This window comes from Miniopterus natalensis, chromosome 5 (assembly GCF_054644295.1).
Source record: "Miniopterus natalensis isolate mMinNat1 chromosome 5, mMinNat1.hap1, whole genome shotgun sequence".
Classification (NCBI taxonomy): Eukaryota; Metazoa; Chordata; class Mammalia; order Chiroptera; family Miniopteridae; genus Miniopterus; species Miniopterus natalensis.
In genome coordinates, this window is record NC_142085.1 from 12,914,266 (window position 1) to 12,931,327 (window position 17,062).

Genomic DNA, 17,062 nt, shown 5'->3' on the forward strand with positions numbered 1-17,062 from the left:
GGCTCAGTGCACAGTGAAAATGCAGGGCCCCTTGTTCAAACAGAGGGAAAGTGCTATCAAAGGTATTAAAATAAAAAGCTTTTTCCCTTTCAAATATTTCAGTACTGCCCGGCCAGGCGTGGCTCAGCGGTTGAGCGTCAACCTAGGATCCAGGCCATCAGGGTTCGATTCCCGGTCAGGGCGCATGCCCGGGTTGCGGGCTCGATCCCCAATGACTCTCATCATTGATGTTTCTCTCTCTCTCTCTCCCTCTCCTTTCCTCTCTCTGAAATCAATAAAGATATATTAAAATATATATATATATTTCAGTACTTATAATACAGGGATTACTTATAATTAGAGGAATAACAGTATTATGTGACTCATAAAACTTTCAAGTTAAAAAAATAATATGTTGTTGTCATAATTTTGTATAACAAAATAATGATATTTTATTCATATATCTTGATCAATCATACAATCTTCCTCATTTGCTTTTCTACATATTCATTTATTAGATCACCAAAAGGTATATATTTAACAGCTTCATTTTCAACTGATATAACTGAAAGCTCTTGGCAAATGCAAGATCAAAAAAATTTTTTGATAGTTTTAAATACTGAGAAAGACCTTTCTGCCGATGCCACTGTTACCGGGAGCTGTTAAGTGTATTTTATAGGCTGTGACAACGCTGAGGTAAATCTCTGATAAATTATTTCAAAATATAAATTTTAGTATATCTAAGCTGACACATCTTGCAAAACAACTTCTCTGAAATGATTTAACTTCAGACAAATCAGTTTCATGTAAGTTTGAATTTAATTTTAAATGCAAATATATACAATGCATTTTAATGTTGCCTCTGACATCTCTGGTAACTTGTGGAGGTTGAACAACAAACTGAAAGTAGTTTTGTGATTTGTACGTAATTCAAAACACCTGTTATTTATTCTATCACTGTGTCTACGACTACAGGAAAAATTAATTTAAAAATTGTCTTCCACATTAATTGGAAGCTCTTAAAGCTTCCTATGAAAATAGTGTCCTTTTCTGTTGGGTATGGTCATCTTTAAACTTAATCCATTTCCAAGCTTGTGAATAATTTGCTTTCGATGTTGCAGCAGTTTTCAAAACTGAAAACTCTAAGTTTGAAGAATTCCAACTCTCTGAAATGTTTATCGCAATGTCCACATGTCCACTTTCATTCTGTACTAACTGACTGATGAAGTTTGCTGCCCGAGTGCCAGCAGTTCCCGTCCAGACACTCAGGCCGGAGAGTTAACACCAGCTGCCTCCGGGCCCGGCTCTGTGGACCCTCGGGACAGCCGGGCTCCCATGGTGTCCGGGTGCTGCCCCCTGGGAAGCCCCTGCTCTCTGCCAGGGCCCTGCTACCTTTCTGCTGATGCCGCCGTCTAGCTCCCAGTGTGCCTGCCCCTCAGGGCTTCAGGGTGCCCCGGGCTGTCCCCGGGTGCGCAGCGCGGAGCTGACCAAACCCTATTGCATGCGCGGCCTTCAGTGCCTGAGCCCGTGTGTGTGCACGCCGCTGCTGCTCCAGGGATCGCCCCTCCTTTTCCCACTGAACTTCACTTACAAAATGCAAGTTCAAAGATAAGTTTCAGACATTCAAGACAACAGTGGAGGACTGAAGCGAGCATGGGGCCCTTTTCCATGCAGGGGCTGAGCGACTGCACAGCCAGGTCTGTGAAGCTGGAGATTTCTGGACCATCCTAAAAGGCTGGGCTTTTCTCAGAAGGAAACGGGGAGCCACTAAAGGGTTGAGCAGGGAAGTGACATGACCTGCTTCACTTGCAGTCACTGATGGAGGAGGGCACAGGTTTTGGTTTTACACTAGAGAACTAGACCCAGTGATCTCTGATTCAGACCTCAAACTTGGTTTACACAACTATCGCTTTGCTTTTGGGCATTCAATACACTCAAAAGTAATTTCTAAATAAAATCACAATGTACAACCTAACTGCATACACTTTTTATTTGCCAATAAAACCTCAATAAAGCTGTGGGAAAAAGTAATTTCTAAATCTACTCAGCCAATGTTAGACATAAAGAAACCAGATCAAGCCTCCTTTTCCAGCGACCCTGATTTAATTAGATGTGTTTGGTCGTAACGAACAAGAACGGAGGGTGGAAGGGGACCGTAAGGACACAAGAGCTTGCCTCGGCCGGGTGGCTCGGGTGGCTGGAGCATCGTCCCATACACCAAAAAGGTTGCGGGTTCGATTCCCAATTGGGGCACCTACCTAGGTTGCAGTTTCAACCCTTGGTTGGGGTGCATACGGGAGGCAACCAATGGATGTTTCTCTCTCAAATTAATGAACATATCCCCAGGTAAGGATTTAAAAACTAAAAAAGCACACAAGAGCATGTGGAAACAGGGATTTCCTCCAGGCCCCAGACCCTGCTGGATGTTCCCCTGGCTGATCTTTGTCGAGCGATCATTCCGTTGGTTCATAACCATCACCCCTGCGATCCCTCCGGCTTCATTCCCTCTGACAGTCTTTCAGCGTCTGTTCCTGCAGCCAGCAGCCTGCTCTGTTCAGTTTCCCAGGTCACAGGGCCAAGAGTGACACGCTAATGGCCCCAGCTCATCTCTAGTTGGGCAACACTTCTAGCCCCAGGTCTACCTCCCAAGCCACGCCCGCCTGTGCACCGCTGCCCTGGACTCAGCTCCCTTCTTCTGATCCTATCAGCATGGCTCCCGGGGCAATGTCACGGGGCCACAACATAGTTCCCTAGGGAATACGGGTGGGACATTTTCTCTCATCAGAGTCTGTGAGCATGGTAGGCATGGAAATGACATAACTGAACCCTTGCCCCAAATGTCTTCTAACACACAGATAACTTCTTTCATTTCAGTGTGAGAAATTCAGCGCCCGAAATTCCATCAGTCTTGGCCTAATTTTGGTAAACAAGGATCTTTTTTCTAATAAAATTCCCTCTAAGAAAGTTAAGACTTGCTTGTAGTGCCTGCTGCATAGCTAGCACTCAACAAATGTTGGCTGAATGAGTGTTGAGTCAAGTTCGGTTTATCTCATTGTTTTCTCTGGGAATAGCTACATCGGATGAAGACATTTTATGGACTGAAGGAAGAGCTATCGTTTAGGGCACATGAAAATTAGGCAGGACACTGGGAAAAGGGTGTGATGCTTAAAGGACCACGCAGAGATCGTGGACCTCTGGAGCACAGGAGAAAAAACCCAGGAGGTGGGAAGGAAAAACCCAGGAGGTGGGAAGGAAAAACCCAGGAGGTGGGAAGGAAAAACCCAGGAGGTGGGAAGGAAAAACTCAGGAGGTGGGAAGGAAAAACCCAGGAGGTGCCTGTCACCTTCCGCACCGCAGCCCCCAACACTGACCGAGACAGAACCGCCCTCCCAGCCCTGCCCGCAGCGGCCGGGAAGAGCGGGACGAGCACCGCGGAGGGAGGAGGGACGGGGCGGGCACTGAGAAACAGCCACTGGCCCGTGGCGTGAACATCGCTGGTGAACTTAGCGGAGGGCGGCTGCGACAAGATGAAATAAGATAGGTAAATGCAGTCGAGTGATACAGCAATTTAAGGATGCAGGGACTACGCAAGGAAGAGCTAGTCTAGTCTCAGCTCCGCAACCTAATTACTGCCCGGCCCAATCTAACTGGGTGCTCAGAGCCCCGCTTTCTCATCCGCAACGGCAATGACACCTATCTACCCACAGCGCTTCTACAGAAATTCAGGGAGACGATACATGGGAAAGGTCAATGAGACTGACAAAGCTCTACACAGAATGAAACGTATCTCAGTGTTTTCACATAGCACTAAGGAAATCTGCTTGCATTACTTTGCAAGAAGCACACTAAAAATGTGACCAGAAACACTTGGTGGAGCATAAATGGAAAGGCCAAGTTCACTGCAAATGACAGAGATTCTGCTAAAAGAGCTCTGCTCCGAGTCAAGCAACTTTCAAATGAGGAAGGTATGTGGACCTGCAAGTGATAAAACATAAGGGACATTTATTGCTATAGTTCCCCCAACAATTTAAACAACACAGTTTAAGTATGGCTGTGCTTTTTACCACAGTTACGAATTCAAACAATTATGGTAAAAACCGTGCTGGTTGTAATCAATCCCACACATTTGTATGGAAGGATTTCCCACAGGGCTTTGCAATCTATTTTCCTTCCTTATAGGTCATTCTTTTGGAGAATATTAAGGTGAATGATAATAACTAGAAATACCTTTGGAGTATCCGTGAATGCATTCTCAAGTCTTAGAATAAAGATCTATGATAAAATTGCAAACTTGTGCCTCAGGAGAAGCCAAATCTAAAACAATTCAAGGGGGGAAAAAATCCATAAAGAAAAAACATTCATAACCCTGAATTAGACTGAAAAATCTTTTTCTATAAAAATGTTGGTGGGGAGCCCAAAACGGGTAAGAGCTAATACTTACTGAGCACGTACTATGTGCCAGGACATGTGTTTTCATGTGCAATACAATTTGATCATCATGGCAAATGAAGTAGCTAATAAAGTGTCATCTTCCCCATTTACAGATAAAAAACTGAGACACAGCCCTGGCTGGTTTGGCTCAGTGGTTGGAGCGTTGGCTCGGGGACTAAGGGGTCCTGGGTTTGATACCAGCCAGGGGCACACGCCTCAGTTGCAGGCACGTGCCAGAGGGCAGCCAGTCGATATGCCTTTCTCACATTGATGTTTCTCCCCCCCGCCCCCACGCTCTCTGAAAAGCAATGGAAAGGGGACCCTTGGGTGAGAATTAAAAAAAACACCTTCCACGAGCCCCATGGTTGGAGTGAATTGCAGTCTTTAAAACAAAAAAACAAAAAACAAAAACCCCCAAACTGAGACACAAACAGATTAAGTAATTTGCCCAGAGCCGCAATGCTATTAAATGTTAAAGCTGGGAGATGAGGCGTGCATCAGAAATAGTTCCTGATTTCTCTGTTCTTTTCCTTCATCCTGTAAATGTTAGCAACAGGGACCAGCCAAGGCAGGTCCCTTCTGAGCACCAGGCCCTGACAGGCCTCATGCCCATGAAGCCTCCCCTGGCTTTATAATAAGGTGCTTCAACTTATTTTAGAAACAAACGGGATGTACATTATAAACAAACATCGATTTCAAAATTGCAAAGTTGTTTAAAGTGCACATTATAAACAAACATCGATTTCAAAACTGCAAAGTTGTTTAAAGTGCACCCCAGGGCTCTGAGAAAGGTATCATTAATAAGAAACAGCACGGGTACCTGTGTTAAGCGTTACACCTGGATCAGTGGCTCTCATGCCTCGGTGGGCATTGGAATCACCTGGAGGGATTGTTGAAACACAGGTTGCTCTGACTCAGTAGGTCCCATGAGCCTATGAATCTGCATTTCTATCACGTTCCCAGGTGATGTGGATGCTGCTGGTCCAAGAACCACACTTTGAGAACCACTAGGCTCAACAAAAAAGCAGCCATCTATGGTGTTATTTTAGATTCACTGAAAAGGCCTCTGTCCAAAAAAATACTTCAGGAAAGAACCAAAAGTAAAACCCCTTTTACAAGAAATACAGCCCATCACTAATGCATTCGGCAGGAATGAGAGGCTCCAGCTCCTATAGGATGAGCCTCCCTAGCTCAGTCTCTCACTCACCAAACCGTGCGCATCCAACACACGGCTGGCCCTGCTCCGGGAGCTGGGGCACAGCAGCAGACCAAGGCAGAGGCCTCGTCTCCATGAAGGGTACATCCGAGCGGGCGGAGGCAGAAAATAAACAAACATAACTAGTAAACTCTCCATGTAGGATATCAGTTGGTGGTACATGCTGTAGAGACAGGCAGAGGCCATGAGCACACCTGGGGAAGAGTCTAAGCAGAGGGAACAGCAAGTGCAAAGGCTGTGGGTTGGGGACACACTTGATGTGTCTGAGGGCTAGCAATATAAAAGACAGTGTTTTTAATTATTTGTGAGTGAGGGAACTTTTCTACTATCCTCCAAACTGTTAGTGAGTACATGAATTTCAGAGTTTGGGGGGAAACGGGGAGAGCTCGGGTCCATACTCAATGTGCAGATAATTTCTCTTCTCCGTTTCGGCATCACCACGTTTGGAGAACCCAATCTCACATGAAGATGTAGACACAAATACTATTGCCTTCTGTTTTCCTTTTGGGTTTTGTTTTAATCTGCTTTGCTGTCAGGGTAATTGCTGAGGAGAGAAGCCCAGAAGTTTTCAGGCTACCCCTGGCAGGAATGCGGATGTGCTGTGGCCGCAGTGAGCTTGCTCCCGCCCCATTCCCTGAGCATTCCCGGTTCCCACTCACACTGGTGGCTTCTTACTGCAGGGGCCAGGGGCTCTGCCTCACACGCATCCTGCTCTGAGCTCCTGTTTAACTCATACACAGGTGAGGCTGACGTGCCAAGGTGTTAACACCCTGGAAGCAGCTTCAACCAGGCAGGAACAGGGGTGGCTAAATACAAAGGAGCTGCTTTGCCCCTCTGGTGGGACAACTCTGAGGCGCAGCCCCCTCAGTCCTCCAGAGTTCCTTCCCTGTGTCACTTCCTCACTCCCCTACTGGTGCCTCCTGGGCTCACCTCCCAAATCAGCTACTTTCACTGGAATCCCAGCTTCAGCATCTGCCTGGGTGGGGATGGGGGGGGGAGGTGCCAGACCAAGACAAGTCCCTTCTTGCTGAGGAGTCACATCACCGTGAGAGCATCTCTGATCTACCGCTCAGTCCCTTCTACTGTTTTTCTGATTCAAGCAATGCCTTTATCCTACCAATGACCCAGAGATTTCCACCACGTGTACATGGTCTGTCAGAACACACAGTCTCCACAATCAAACCCCTTCGTACAACTCTTAGGCTATTCTTTAGAGGTATTTTATCTAATAAATTACAAATAGCTTTAACTTATAGTGATTACCACCAAAGTTTCTTGATTGGACATTCTTAAGAAGAAACCTCTAGAATTAGACTCATGTGTTTGCCTACCTACGATAATAAAATCCATATTTGAAGTGTGCATCGTTAGTACAATCTATGCTTATCAGATGCACTGCCGTTGCTCTCTCTCTTTTTGTTTTTTTTTTGTTTGTTTGTTATATATATATATATATATATATATATATATATATATATATATATATATATATATATATATCTTTATTGATTTCAGAGAGAGGAAGGGAGAGGGAGAGAGATAGAAACATCAATGATAAGAGAGTCATTGATAGAGCCCGCAACCCGGGCATGTGCTCTGACCAGGAATCGAACCCTGATCGCCTGGATCCTAGGTAGACACTCAACTGCTGAGCCACGCCCGGCCGGGCAGCCGCTCTCTCTCTAAATCCACTAGCTGTAGGTGGAAGGCAAATTTACCCTCTTTGTTAAGATGCTGGTGGAGGACCTCAAGGTCATCATTTTGTATAATTTCATGATTTTAAGCTGATAGGTTTTCATGTTTTTAACCACAAACACATGTTTTTGGTTGAAAATGTAATTTAAAAAGTGTTAAACTTGAAAGCTAGTGAAATCACAAAAGCCAGCAACGTAATGTTATCAGGAAATTCAGTGTAGCAGGAGGTGGAGCCAAGCATTGGTGCATGTTTATAAACAATGCATCTGGTGGAGTCAAACTGTGGCCGGAAGTTGAACAGATCAGTGGGAGTCGATGGGTTTTTGTATATCTCGGTTGTGACCAGTGTGTTCTGCTTGAAAGCCAGCTTTGAGAAAAACAAAGTATTTACTGCCAGGCATGTTTTGGTGAATGTCAAATGGGATTCGCTTTATTGAGTCCCATGGGGGAGAAGTTGTGGTAGAATGAGTCAGATTACCTAATTTGCTGACTAGAAGGACATCACAGAACAAATGACACCAAAGTTCTCATACCTGGGAATGTTACTGTTTTATTTGGGAATAATCATAAACGTCCAGGACGTTGCAAAGAGTGCAGCGTGGCCCCGTGGGCCTTTCCCCCGGCTTCCCCCGGCGGTCGCATCCTGTATAACTATAGCGTCTGGTCAAAACCAGGAAACTGACGTGGGTACAGGAAGGTGGCAGAGTTCAGTGCCACTCTGCCACGCGTGTGGATCTGAGGAACTGCCGCTGCCATCAAGACGCGCCACTTCCTGTCCCCACAGAGCTCTCCCGACGGTGCCACGGCCCGTCTGAACGCAGAGTAGGGCCTTGCTTCCCTTTACGGCCCTGCCCCTCCCGTCTCTGTAATATAGTTGTCATCAGGCAATGCTTTAATTTTTGCTTCGGTCACCAAACATAATTTTGTCACCTCAAGAGGATGAAAGTGTATTTTATGAATGCGTGTTTTTGCTCCTCCTGTTGTTCTTTCTCCCTGATGTTCCAAGAGTTGTTCTTTTTCATCTCCCTTCTTTCGAAGAACGTCCCCCGTCCTGTCTCTCAGGGGAGGTCTGCTGGGGACTCGTTTTTAGTTTTCCTTTGTCTGCGAACGTCTTTATTTCCCTTTATTCTTGAAGGGTAATTACACCGAGTATAGGATTCTGGGCTGACTGTCCTTTTCTTTCAGCACCTGAGAATATTCCGCTCCTTTCTTCTAGACTCTCTGACGTCTGATGATAAATCCACCGTAATTCAAACGATTTCCCCCAATAGGTGAGGTATCATTTCTCTCTTATTGCTTTCAGATCACTTCTTTGCTTTAGTTTTCTGAAGCTTGACTACGATTTGTCTTGAAGTGGATTTGAGTTTATCCTGCTTCTTGAAGCTCTAGGTTTATGCCTTTTGCCAAATTTAGGGGATTTTCAACCATTACTTTTTTGAAAACGTTTCAACCCTCTCTCCCCTCTCCTCTGGGACTCTGACGACATGCATGCTGGACCTTTTGTGACTGTTCTCACAGGTCCCTGAGGGTCTGTTCTTGTTGTGTTTTTTTCCCCAGTCTGTTTTCTTTCAGTTCTTCAAATTTGTTGATTCTTTCCTCTGACCCCTCCATCCTGTTGCTGAGTCCATCCACCGATTGTTTTTTTCCAGTTATTGTACTTTGCAGATCTAAAATTCCCATTTGGTACTTCTTGATATCTGTTTTTGGTTGGTTGGTTGGTTGGTTGGTTTGTTGAGACTTTACGCCTTTTCATTTGTATAAAGCGTGTTTGTAACTGCTTGTTGAAGCAGTTCTATAATGGTTACTTTAAAACCCTGTCGGATCACTCTAAAACCCGGGCTCCTATGTGGTGGCACCTGTGGGCTGTTTCTTCTTATGCAGGTTGACATTTTCCTGATGTTTCGTATTTGATGCATGGATTTTAACGGCATCCTGGATAGCTTAGGTATTATGCTCTAAGATTCTAAATCATGCTCAATTCTTTCACTTCAGCAGGCCTCCCCTGATACTCTGCCAGTGTGGGGACGGAAGTGCCCCCTCACTACTGCCAGGCGGGGGTGAAGATCCAGGTTCCCCACCGGCCTTTCTTCACGCCTGTGGAGGGGCCTCATTCCTGCAGATGAATTGAGATTCCAGCCTCCCTTCCAGGCCTCACTGACACCTCCTAGGGAGGAGAGGGAGGGGCACGGCGCTGCTCCTCTCTGACAGCACCGCAGGGCGGGGAAGCCCTGTCGCTGCTGGATGGTGGTCACTTCAGGATCCCTGTGACTTGCACTGACAACTCGGTGGTGGGGGAGGGAGGGGGGAGTTGTTGCCTTCTCTGATGCCACCCTGGCAGTGGGCGGTCGGGTCCCTTGTTACAGCCCGGCCTTGGCTGACAGGGTTGGGGCCGGGCTGGGGCTTTTCCATGGTATCTGGAGGGGGCAGCACGACCAGCTTCTAAAGGTTTCTGCCTTGCGAGGCTGCCCCTTCCCTGGTCCTCTGGCTGTAGAGGGCAGACTTTTCTTGGCACTTTAGTCTCAGCCTATTGGTATTTCTGGGTTGCCAGTTTCTCCAGCATCCATTATGGGATAGATGAGGGGGGGGAAAACAAAACCAAAACACCCAGGAAACTCACCGCCATGCCTCAGGTCCTAAGGTCCCTGGCCAGTCTCTCCACCTTTCAGAGCCTTTAAATGTTTGTGTTTTTTTAATACATAACATCCAGAGTTTTTAGCTGTACTTAGTGAGAGGGACGGAGAGGTATGACTACTTCAGCTTGGCCTGGAGCCAGAAGTCAATGGGCATATTTTTAAAGTGGCAAAAGGAATAAAGGCTCCTAACTTTCCACCCCTGACACTGACTAGGGCCCTGACATTCACAAAGACTGCCATGTGTGCTGCTTCTTTCCAGCCTCGAAGCAACCGTGCCGACGGGGCATTCTTAGCATCCCCCTTCTCAGAGGGAACAAGTGACTCAGCAGTGACAGGTCTGATGCAGGGTCACATAGTGAGCTTGTCACAGGGCTGCGGCCAGAATTAGGTTATTCCGCCTGATGGCAAAAGCTCTGAGCAGGACTTGGTAGGAGCATGAGTATGCAGAGGTGACTGACTGACCGATGAGCCTTGGTTTTATTTTTTAAATACTCCCCGTGGCCTTCTTCTCTCCCACTCCGGTCTCCTCGTCTTGCAGGTGCAGGATCCCTTCTCTGCCTGAGCAGCAGGCCTGGGCGAGCTACGGAACCCGGAGCACCCTCAGCGAAGCCTGTTTCCTAGAGCCAAGGGGAGAGCCCAGCAGGGCACGGGGACTGCGCCCCCCACGAGACAACCCCTTTTCCCGCAGCGGTCTCCCCGCAGCCACAGCCGCAGCCGGAGCACAGGGGCACGCGAAGTCTCACACATCGTCTTCCAGGCTGAGGCGGCCGCCCTGCAAGCTTTCCTTTCCCTGCCCCCTCTTCTTAGTGCAAATCCAAAGGCTCTGGATTGCTCACCGATGGTGAAATCGAGGTTAAAAAGCAATGGCTCCCAAGGTGACTGATAGCTTTTCAAAACCCACCCTGGCTGCCGTATTGCAGAGATGCTTTACTGCCCAGTGCCAGCTACGGGGACCTGTGCCACTGACGCAGCCAGTCCGAGCGGCGTGCACCCTGTTCATGCACCGTGTTCCTCTGACGCTCCACATTTTCCCAGGATCTCAAGCTTTTAGGTAGAACAAAAGATTGGCTGGAAAACCGGAATTCTACAGATTTACAGGAGAATGTGATAGGACCTCAGAAAAGCCTAGACTCCAAAGTTTCCTCACTAAATCTTTAAGTAAAATTGCCCTTCCCGGGTAATACACCATGCGTAGCCTGGGCTGCAGGCCTCCCCTGAGAGACCGCTCCATTCTCCTGAGATCAGTGAGCTCCAGCTTAGGAAGCGTCACTCCAGGAAAAATATCAACTGAAACTGCGGACTCTTTAATACGATGCATCACCATCCACCATGCGCCATCCACCACGCACCATCCACCATCCACATTTGTGGACCTACTCAAGTCTGTCTTTACAAAAATTAGTCTAAAACCAATGAGCAAAATTCATATGATAAACAGCATTTTTTTTTATGTTACTAAAAAACACAGGATAGATTTCAGAAAAACCGAAGTTCAGAAGAGGGAGCATGATGAAGTATTTCTTAGTGGAAATGTATTAAATAATAACCACAAAGATTCTTTAGTTAATTTCCAAAGATACAAGGTTAAAGCTTTACACCTTCTCGCCACAAGCATGCAGCTCAGCAGTCATATCACTAACTTGAATTAAATAGGAAAACATGAGTCTTAATTAATGGGATTCCTGAGTTACAGCACCAGCAACAACAACAGAGAGCGCAAGCCAATGAACAGTGAGAAAGGGAGAAAAATAGGGTGTGATAAATAGAAAAAAATTAACTAAGACAGGATAAATACCTCCCAGCACCATTACAGTAATCATAATAGATACAAAGAGGTGAAAATAACCAATTAAAGATCAGCGACTCTGAGTTTAGCTAAAAAGGCAAAAGCCAGCTCTATTCTATACCTAGAAGCAAAATGCCCCCAGGGCCGCTGAATTAAGAAACCAAGAAAGATAAACCAGATGAAGGCTAACAAAAAACAAACATTAGCAAAAACAGTTTTGGGGGGAAATGGGATACAAGGAGAAAGCATAAAAAAAGACAGAGGACTGTTCCCCGTCGATGAAAGATATGATCCACTGGGACACTTGGGCAGCCTGGGGAAAGATGCTCTGGCCTGTCACTCTTTAAATCTTGTCACCCTTGGGTTGGGTGTCTTTGTAAGTCAGTGAACAAAGCAAACCGCCAGCCTTTATGAAGCTTTTGCTCTCGTGGAAGGCAGGGAGGCAGAGAGCTGGTAAGGAATCAAACTATACAGTACGTCCGATGGTGACAAGCTCTGAGGAAAAGAAAACAGTGAGGGTGACAGGGAGCGCAGTTTGAAATGGGGTGATAAAGGAAGGTCTTACTGAGAAGGCGATATGTGAGCAAAAGGCTGCAAGGAGCTGAGGAGACAGCTCTGCAGATTCCTGAAGGAGGGGAACTCCACACGGAGGGCACAGCGAGAGCCGGGGTGGGGTGGTGTGGGCTCGGGGTGGGAGAGGCGGTCGGCCACGGGAGGAAAACCACACGTCCGTGAAACAGAAGCGAGGGCTCCCTCCCGGCATGACTTTTGGAAGCTTCAAAATAAGACACATGAGATCAACCACCTGAAAAACGACACAACCTTAAGGATTACTTTAAAAGGGGGACTTTTAGAAATGTATGACATCCAGTCTAGGAGACCTGAATGTAACCGAAACACACGTTATTGGGTTCCAACTATAAGTAAAATAGCTCACGCCTCCTCAGCTGCATTTTACCCACTGCAAGGAAAGACGAATTAAAAGAGAAGAGTTTAATCAACAGGCGTGGGGGTCTCGTGTGCAGCAGGGTGATGATAACTGATAATGCTGTATCACAGGCTTGAATGTTGTCAAGAGAGCCGGTCTGACCTGTTCTCGCCACGGAATGAGATGGAGGTGGAAGCTGACGCTACGGTGGTAATCATTTTGCAGTTTATAAACGTTTAAATCAACAAGGTTGTGCACCTTCAGCTTATACAATGTTATGTGTCAGTTATATCTCAATAATAAAGCTGGGGGGGGCGGAGAAGGGCTTGATTCAAATAGGATTCATAAGACAGAAGCTTGAGAGACAAAACGAGGCAATGTGGTTCCAACAATGTTCCCGGACAGCGTCTACTGATCAGTGGACTTGCAAACAGGTTTATTTAGCAGGTAGAGTTTTCACTTTAATCACAAAGACTGATATATCTGGGGATCATTCGGTCATTGAAATCGCCCAAAATGATTTCAGGGTCGGGAAAGCAACCTCATTAAGTAAAAGTTTCCCATAGAGGTTCCTGGCAGGAGGAGAGTGCCCTTATCAAAGGATGTGAGTGTCTAGTCCCATGGAGACTCTGCTCACATACATGAATAAAACAGCATTCTGATTTATTCTGCATTCTCAGGGGACTGTGGTTTTCAGAGTCATCAGACTGAAACTACCTGGATATACAGAAACAAAGGGGTCCTAGAAGCTAAGGGCCAGGCTTTGAAATATAGTTTTTACGCCGAGGTGGAGCTGGGTCAACCATTATTAGGCCCCCCAGCTGTCACCCATACCTGGTCCTACATCCATCTAACCACTGACATACTGTGCTGAGGAAAGAGCACTGGGCTTAACAGAAAACCACCTGGGACTCAGCTACCGCTCGCCATCGACCCTGAACAGTGTCACTTAATCTCACTGATCCTCAGAGATTTATGTATCTTTCAAAATGGGAGTAACAAGAGCTGTTCTACCTCGGGGGCTTGTTCTGAGGCTCAGGATCTAAATCTACAACAAGCAGCCGTCTGAACAAAGGCATTAATGCTGTCGTCACGACACACCCGGCAGGCCGAGTACCTAACCAACACACTGGAGCGCCTTACCGTGACTGTCGGAGAACTGAAGACAAGATCAAAAACCACTAGCCCACTAAACAGAATATAGGAGATCCTACCTCTCAGCAACTGGTTTGGCAATGTTTTCAAAAACGGTCTCTTGGTTTGCATCTTGATCGAAAATCCTTTGAAATCTGCAAATGTGAAAACAGTAATTAGTTTAAAGCTGAGCCTTCAAATACTACTGGATTAACTTTCTCCCTGACAGCTTTGTAAACGACCCCATATTTACAACACTGGGCTTACCTAACCTAGCACAATGTTTGCCCTGTAGTCCCAACCACACTGCGCCGTTGTCCCCTGCACACGAGTGGCGGGTAAACAGTATTGCTTTGACAAGATCTGCACAATAAATCCCTCTGAAAAACTGCAGCGGCTTTGAACCAAACAATAAACTGTGTGTTTTTTAGCTCTCAAGAGGGACAGTGCCCACAATCGGCATCAAATTCAAATCGAGATAAAGAGCATGAAATGGAAACCCAAGAGCAGGATGTAAACAGCCGGAGAACTTCTGATGTCTGACCGGTAAGAAAAGAACGCAGCTGTGAAATGGATGATTACTGAGCTCGGTTTCAAAATTCTGAAGTTTCTTTTCCATTAATTAGGTACTGCATCCTAGTATTAGCTACTTCATTTCCAGGGACGTTTATTTCACTTTGTTGATCATGAATCAAAAGTCGAAAAGTGACTTCAGATAGATCTGTCCTGCACAGAGCAGCCGTATCAGATTGGCGAGGCTGGGGCATGGGGAGGTGGGACAGTGTCAAGTTCACGCTCATGCAGTGGCGCTCTGACCGGGCTTCGCGCAGGGTCACATGCACGGTGGAATGCCCAGGGTAGAAAACACACAGCCCACTCTTTCACAGTGTGGTAAGCTGCCACCAGCAAGTCTGTGTCCCATTAAAACATCGGGGGGGGGGGGGGCAGAAAGAGAGGGTGGGAATGAATGGAGTGTATAAGGTAAAAGGTTAATAACTGGTGGGTCTCCCACAGAGTATAGGAGAGTTGACTGCACTATTTTCCACATCTTCGGCATATTGAAAAGTTTTCAAAATAAAAATTACACGGGGGTGGGGGTGGGATGCTTTTAAGCAAAACCTTTCCAACAAACAGGCTGAGGGCATCCTGAGCAGCTTTCAGATGACTTGGGACCCTCTGGTCTATGTGTCTGCCTGACACAAGTGAACTGGGCACAACATCTTCGATTCATGTGGAGACCACATGGAATGCAGGACTGTTTACACTCCTGGGGAGGTTCAGAAGGATATCTGGAGCTGGGTTGGAAATAGGGAGTAAAATGAGATTCATTGTCTTTAATCAAAATTAACTTCAGAGAGATTGCGAGGCGCTCCGGCTAGGACGTTGCTCAGCAGGCAAGGTTACGTTTTCGACAACGACATTGCCCGGGGGAGCCCAGACCAGGCCTCAAACCCTACAGGCGCATCAGAGCTCCAGATACGGACATGGGGACATGGCCACACAGTGCTGTTCAGAGCCCTGCCAGCTGTGACAGCTGAACACAGACCAGCGGTGCTTCTGAGGACAAAGATAAGGCTGACTGGATTCTTCACCAGGTCGATGATGACTCGGTGGGTCAGCAGCCATTCCCAGTCCCACTTCCATAAGCGACAGGAGTTACATCTGTCACCATGTAAACCAAAGGGATGGCAGGGGGTTCAGTAAACATTAAACATCAAACCGTCATCGCCAAATATTTTATTTTTACGATACAAGTTGCATAGTAATCCGAGAAGGCATTATGGTCATCTATTTTTCTGAATACCTTTGAGGAGCAAAATAGCATCATAGAGTTTTAACAAGCTGAGTCTAATCTTTTACAGCAGGAGAAGCTGCTTTATCCCAGGGAGATAAAGCAATTGACTTACAGCCCTGGAGCAAATCAATGATGCACCTTGAGACCTGACTTAGGTTTCCGGATTCCTAGGAGGCCCTTCATTTATTGGGAGGTTGTGTCGGCTTTTTCTAAACTGCATTTCGAATCTGGCACATGCTGACCTCTTCCCACCTCAAAGCTGCTCACCCTGGCCCGCCTCATCCCAGTAAACGACAACTCCATCCTTTCCAAAGCTCAGTCCAAAGCCCTTAGGGCATCCTTGACTCCTCTCTTTCCATTACACTCTATATCCAACCCATCAGCAAACTCTGCCACCTCTGACCTTTATAACACAGCAGAATCCAACTATTTCTCCACATTTCCACTTGCGGCTCCCCCGGCCCACGCTGCCAAAATATCTCGCCTGGTCTCCTTTACTCCCTTGCAGTCTATTTGCTACATGTTAGCAAGAGTGATCCTGCTCAGATATAAGTGAGATTACTTCATTCTTCTGATCAAAACCCTCCGCTGCCTTCCGTGGCACTTCGGAGGAAAGCTCCGTATGGTCTGGCCTCTCTGCCGCCCCTTTCACACACACCCCACCCCGGCTTACTCTCCTCCAGCCACACAGGTCCCTCCTCTTCCGACAAGCCGGGCATTTTCCCATCGCAGGGACTTTGCTCTCACTATGTTCTCGGCGGGGAATTCCCATCCCTTGGGTATTTGAATGCCCTGTTCAAATGTCACCTCTTGTACCCCTTCCCTGACTGCCCTGTGACATTCTGCCACCTTCCCTCCCTTTTGATGCCCTTAGCCTGGCACTCCCCAGTCCCTGTCCCTGCCTCATTTTGCTCCAGGGCACTTAACACTTTCTGACACACATATTACTTATTGATCTTCTTGTCCATCTCCTCCCACTAAAACGTAAGCACCATAAGGGCAGGGGCTTTGTCGCACTCCCTGCACATCATCTGAAACTGGGAAACAAAGACAGTGAAGCAGCCAGAATTTCAAAATTCAGGGCCTGGCTACGGGAAGAGTGTTTGGACTCAGGGCACTGATGACAGTCCAGGGACAGCTGTCTGGTGCTTTCCCCCTGAACCACACAGCTTAGGGCTGTCCAAGAGAAATGTAATGCGATCCATAAATGAGAGTATATATGTCATTTAAAATTTCCTAGTAGCTTCATTTTATTTAAGAGTAAAAAGAAACAGTGCTGGCTGGGTGGTTCCGTTGGTTAGAGTGTTGTCCCATACACCCGAAAGTCTGCAGGTGGGGTTCCTGGTCAGGACACATACCTAGGTTGCGGGTTTGATCCCTGGTCAGAGCACATATGGGAGGCAACCGATTGATGTTTCTCATATCAATGTTTTTCTCTCCCTCGCTCTCTCTCCTTTCCTCTCTC

General features: G+C 46.8%; 1 protein-coding gene across 1 annotated transcript in view; it reads right to left on the minus strand.

Moving 5' to 3' along the window:
• The window catches only part of KIF6 (kinesin family member 6), a 338,850-nt gene that overhangs the window by 317,142 nt on the left and 4,646 nt on the right, over window positions 1-17,062 (minus strand). Inside the window, exon 3 of the mRNA XM_087817374.1 lies at window positions 13,883-13,957. Within this exon, the coding sequence (XP_087673500.1) occupies window positions 13,883-13,957 (75 nt within the window). The remainder of the gene's footprint in view (window positions 1-13,882; window positions 13,958-17,062) is intronic.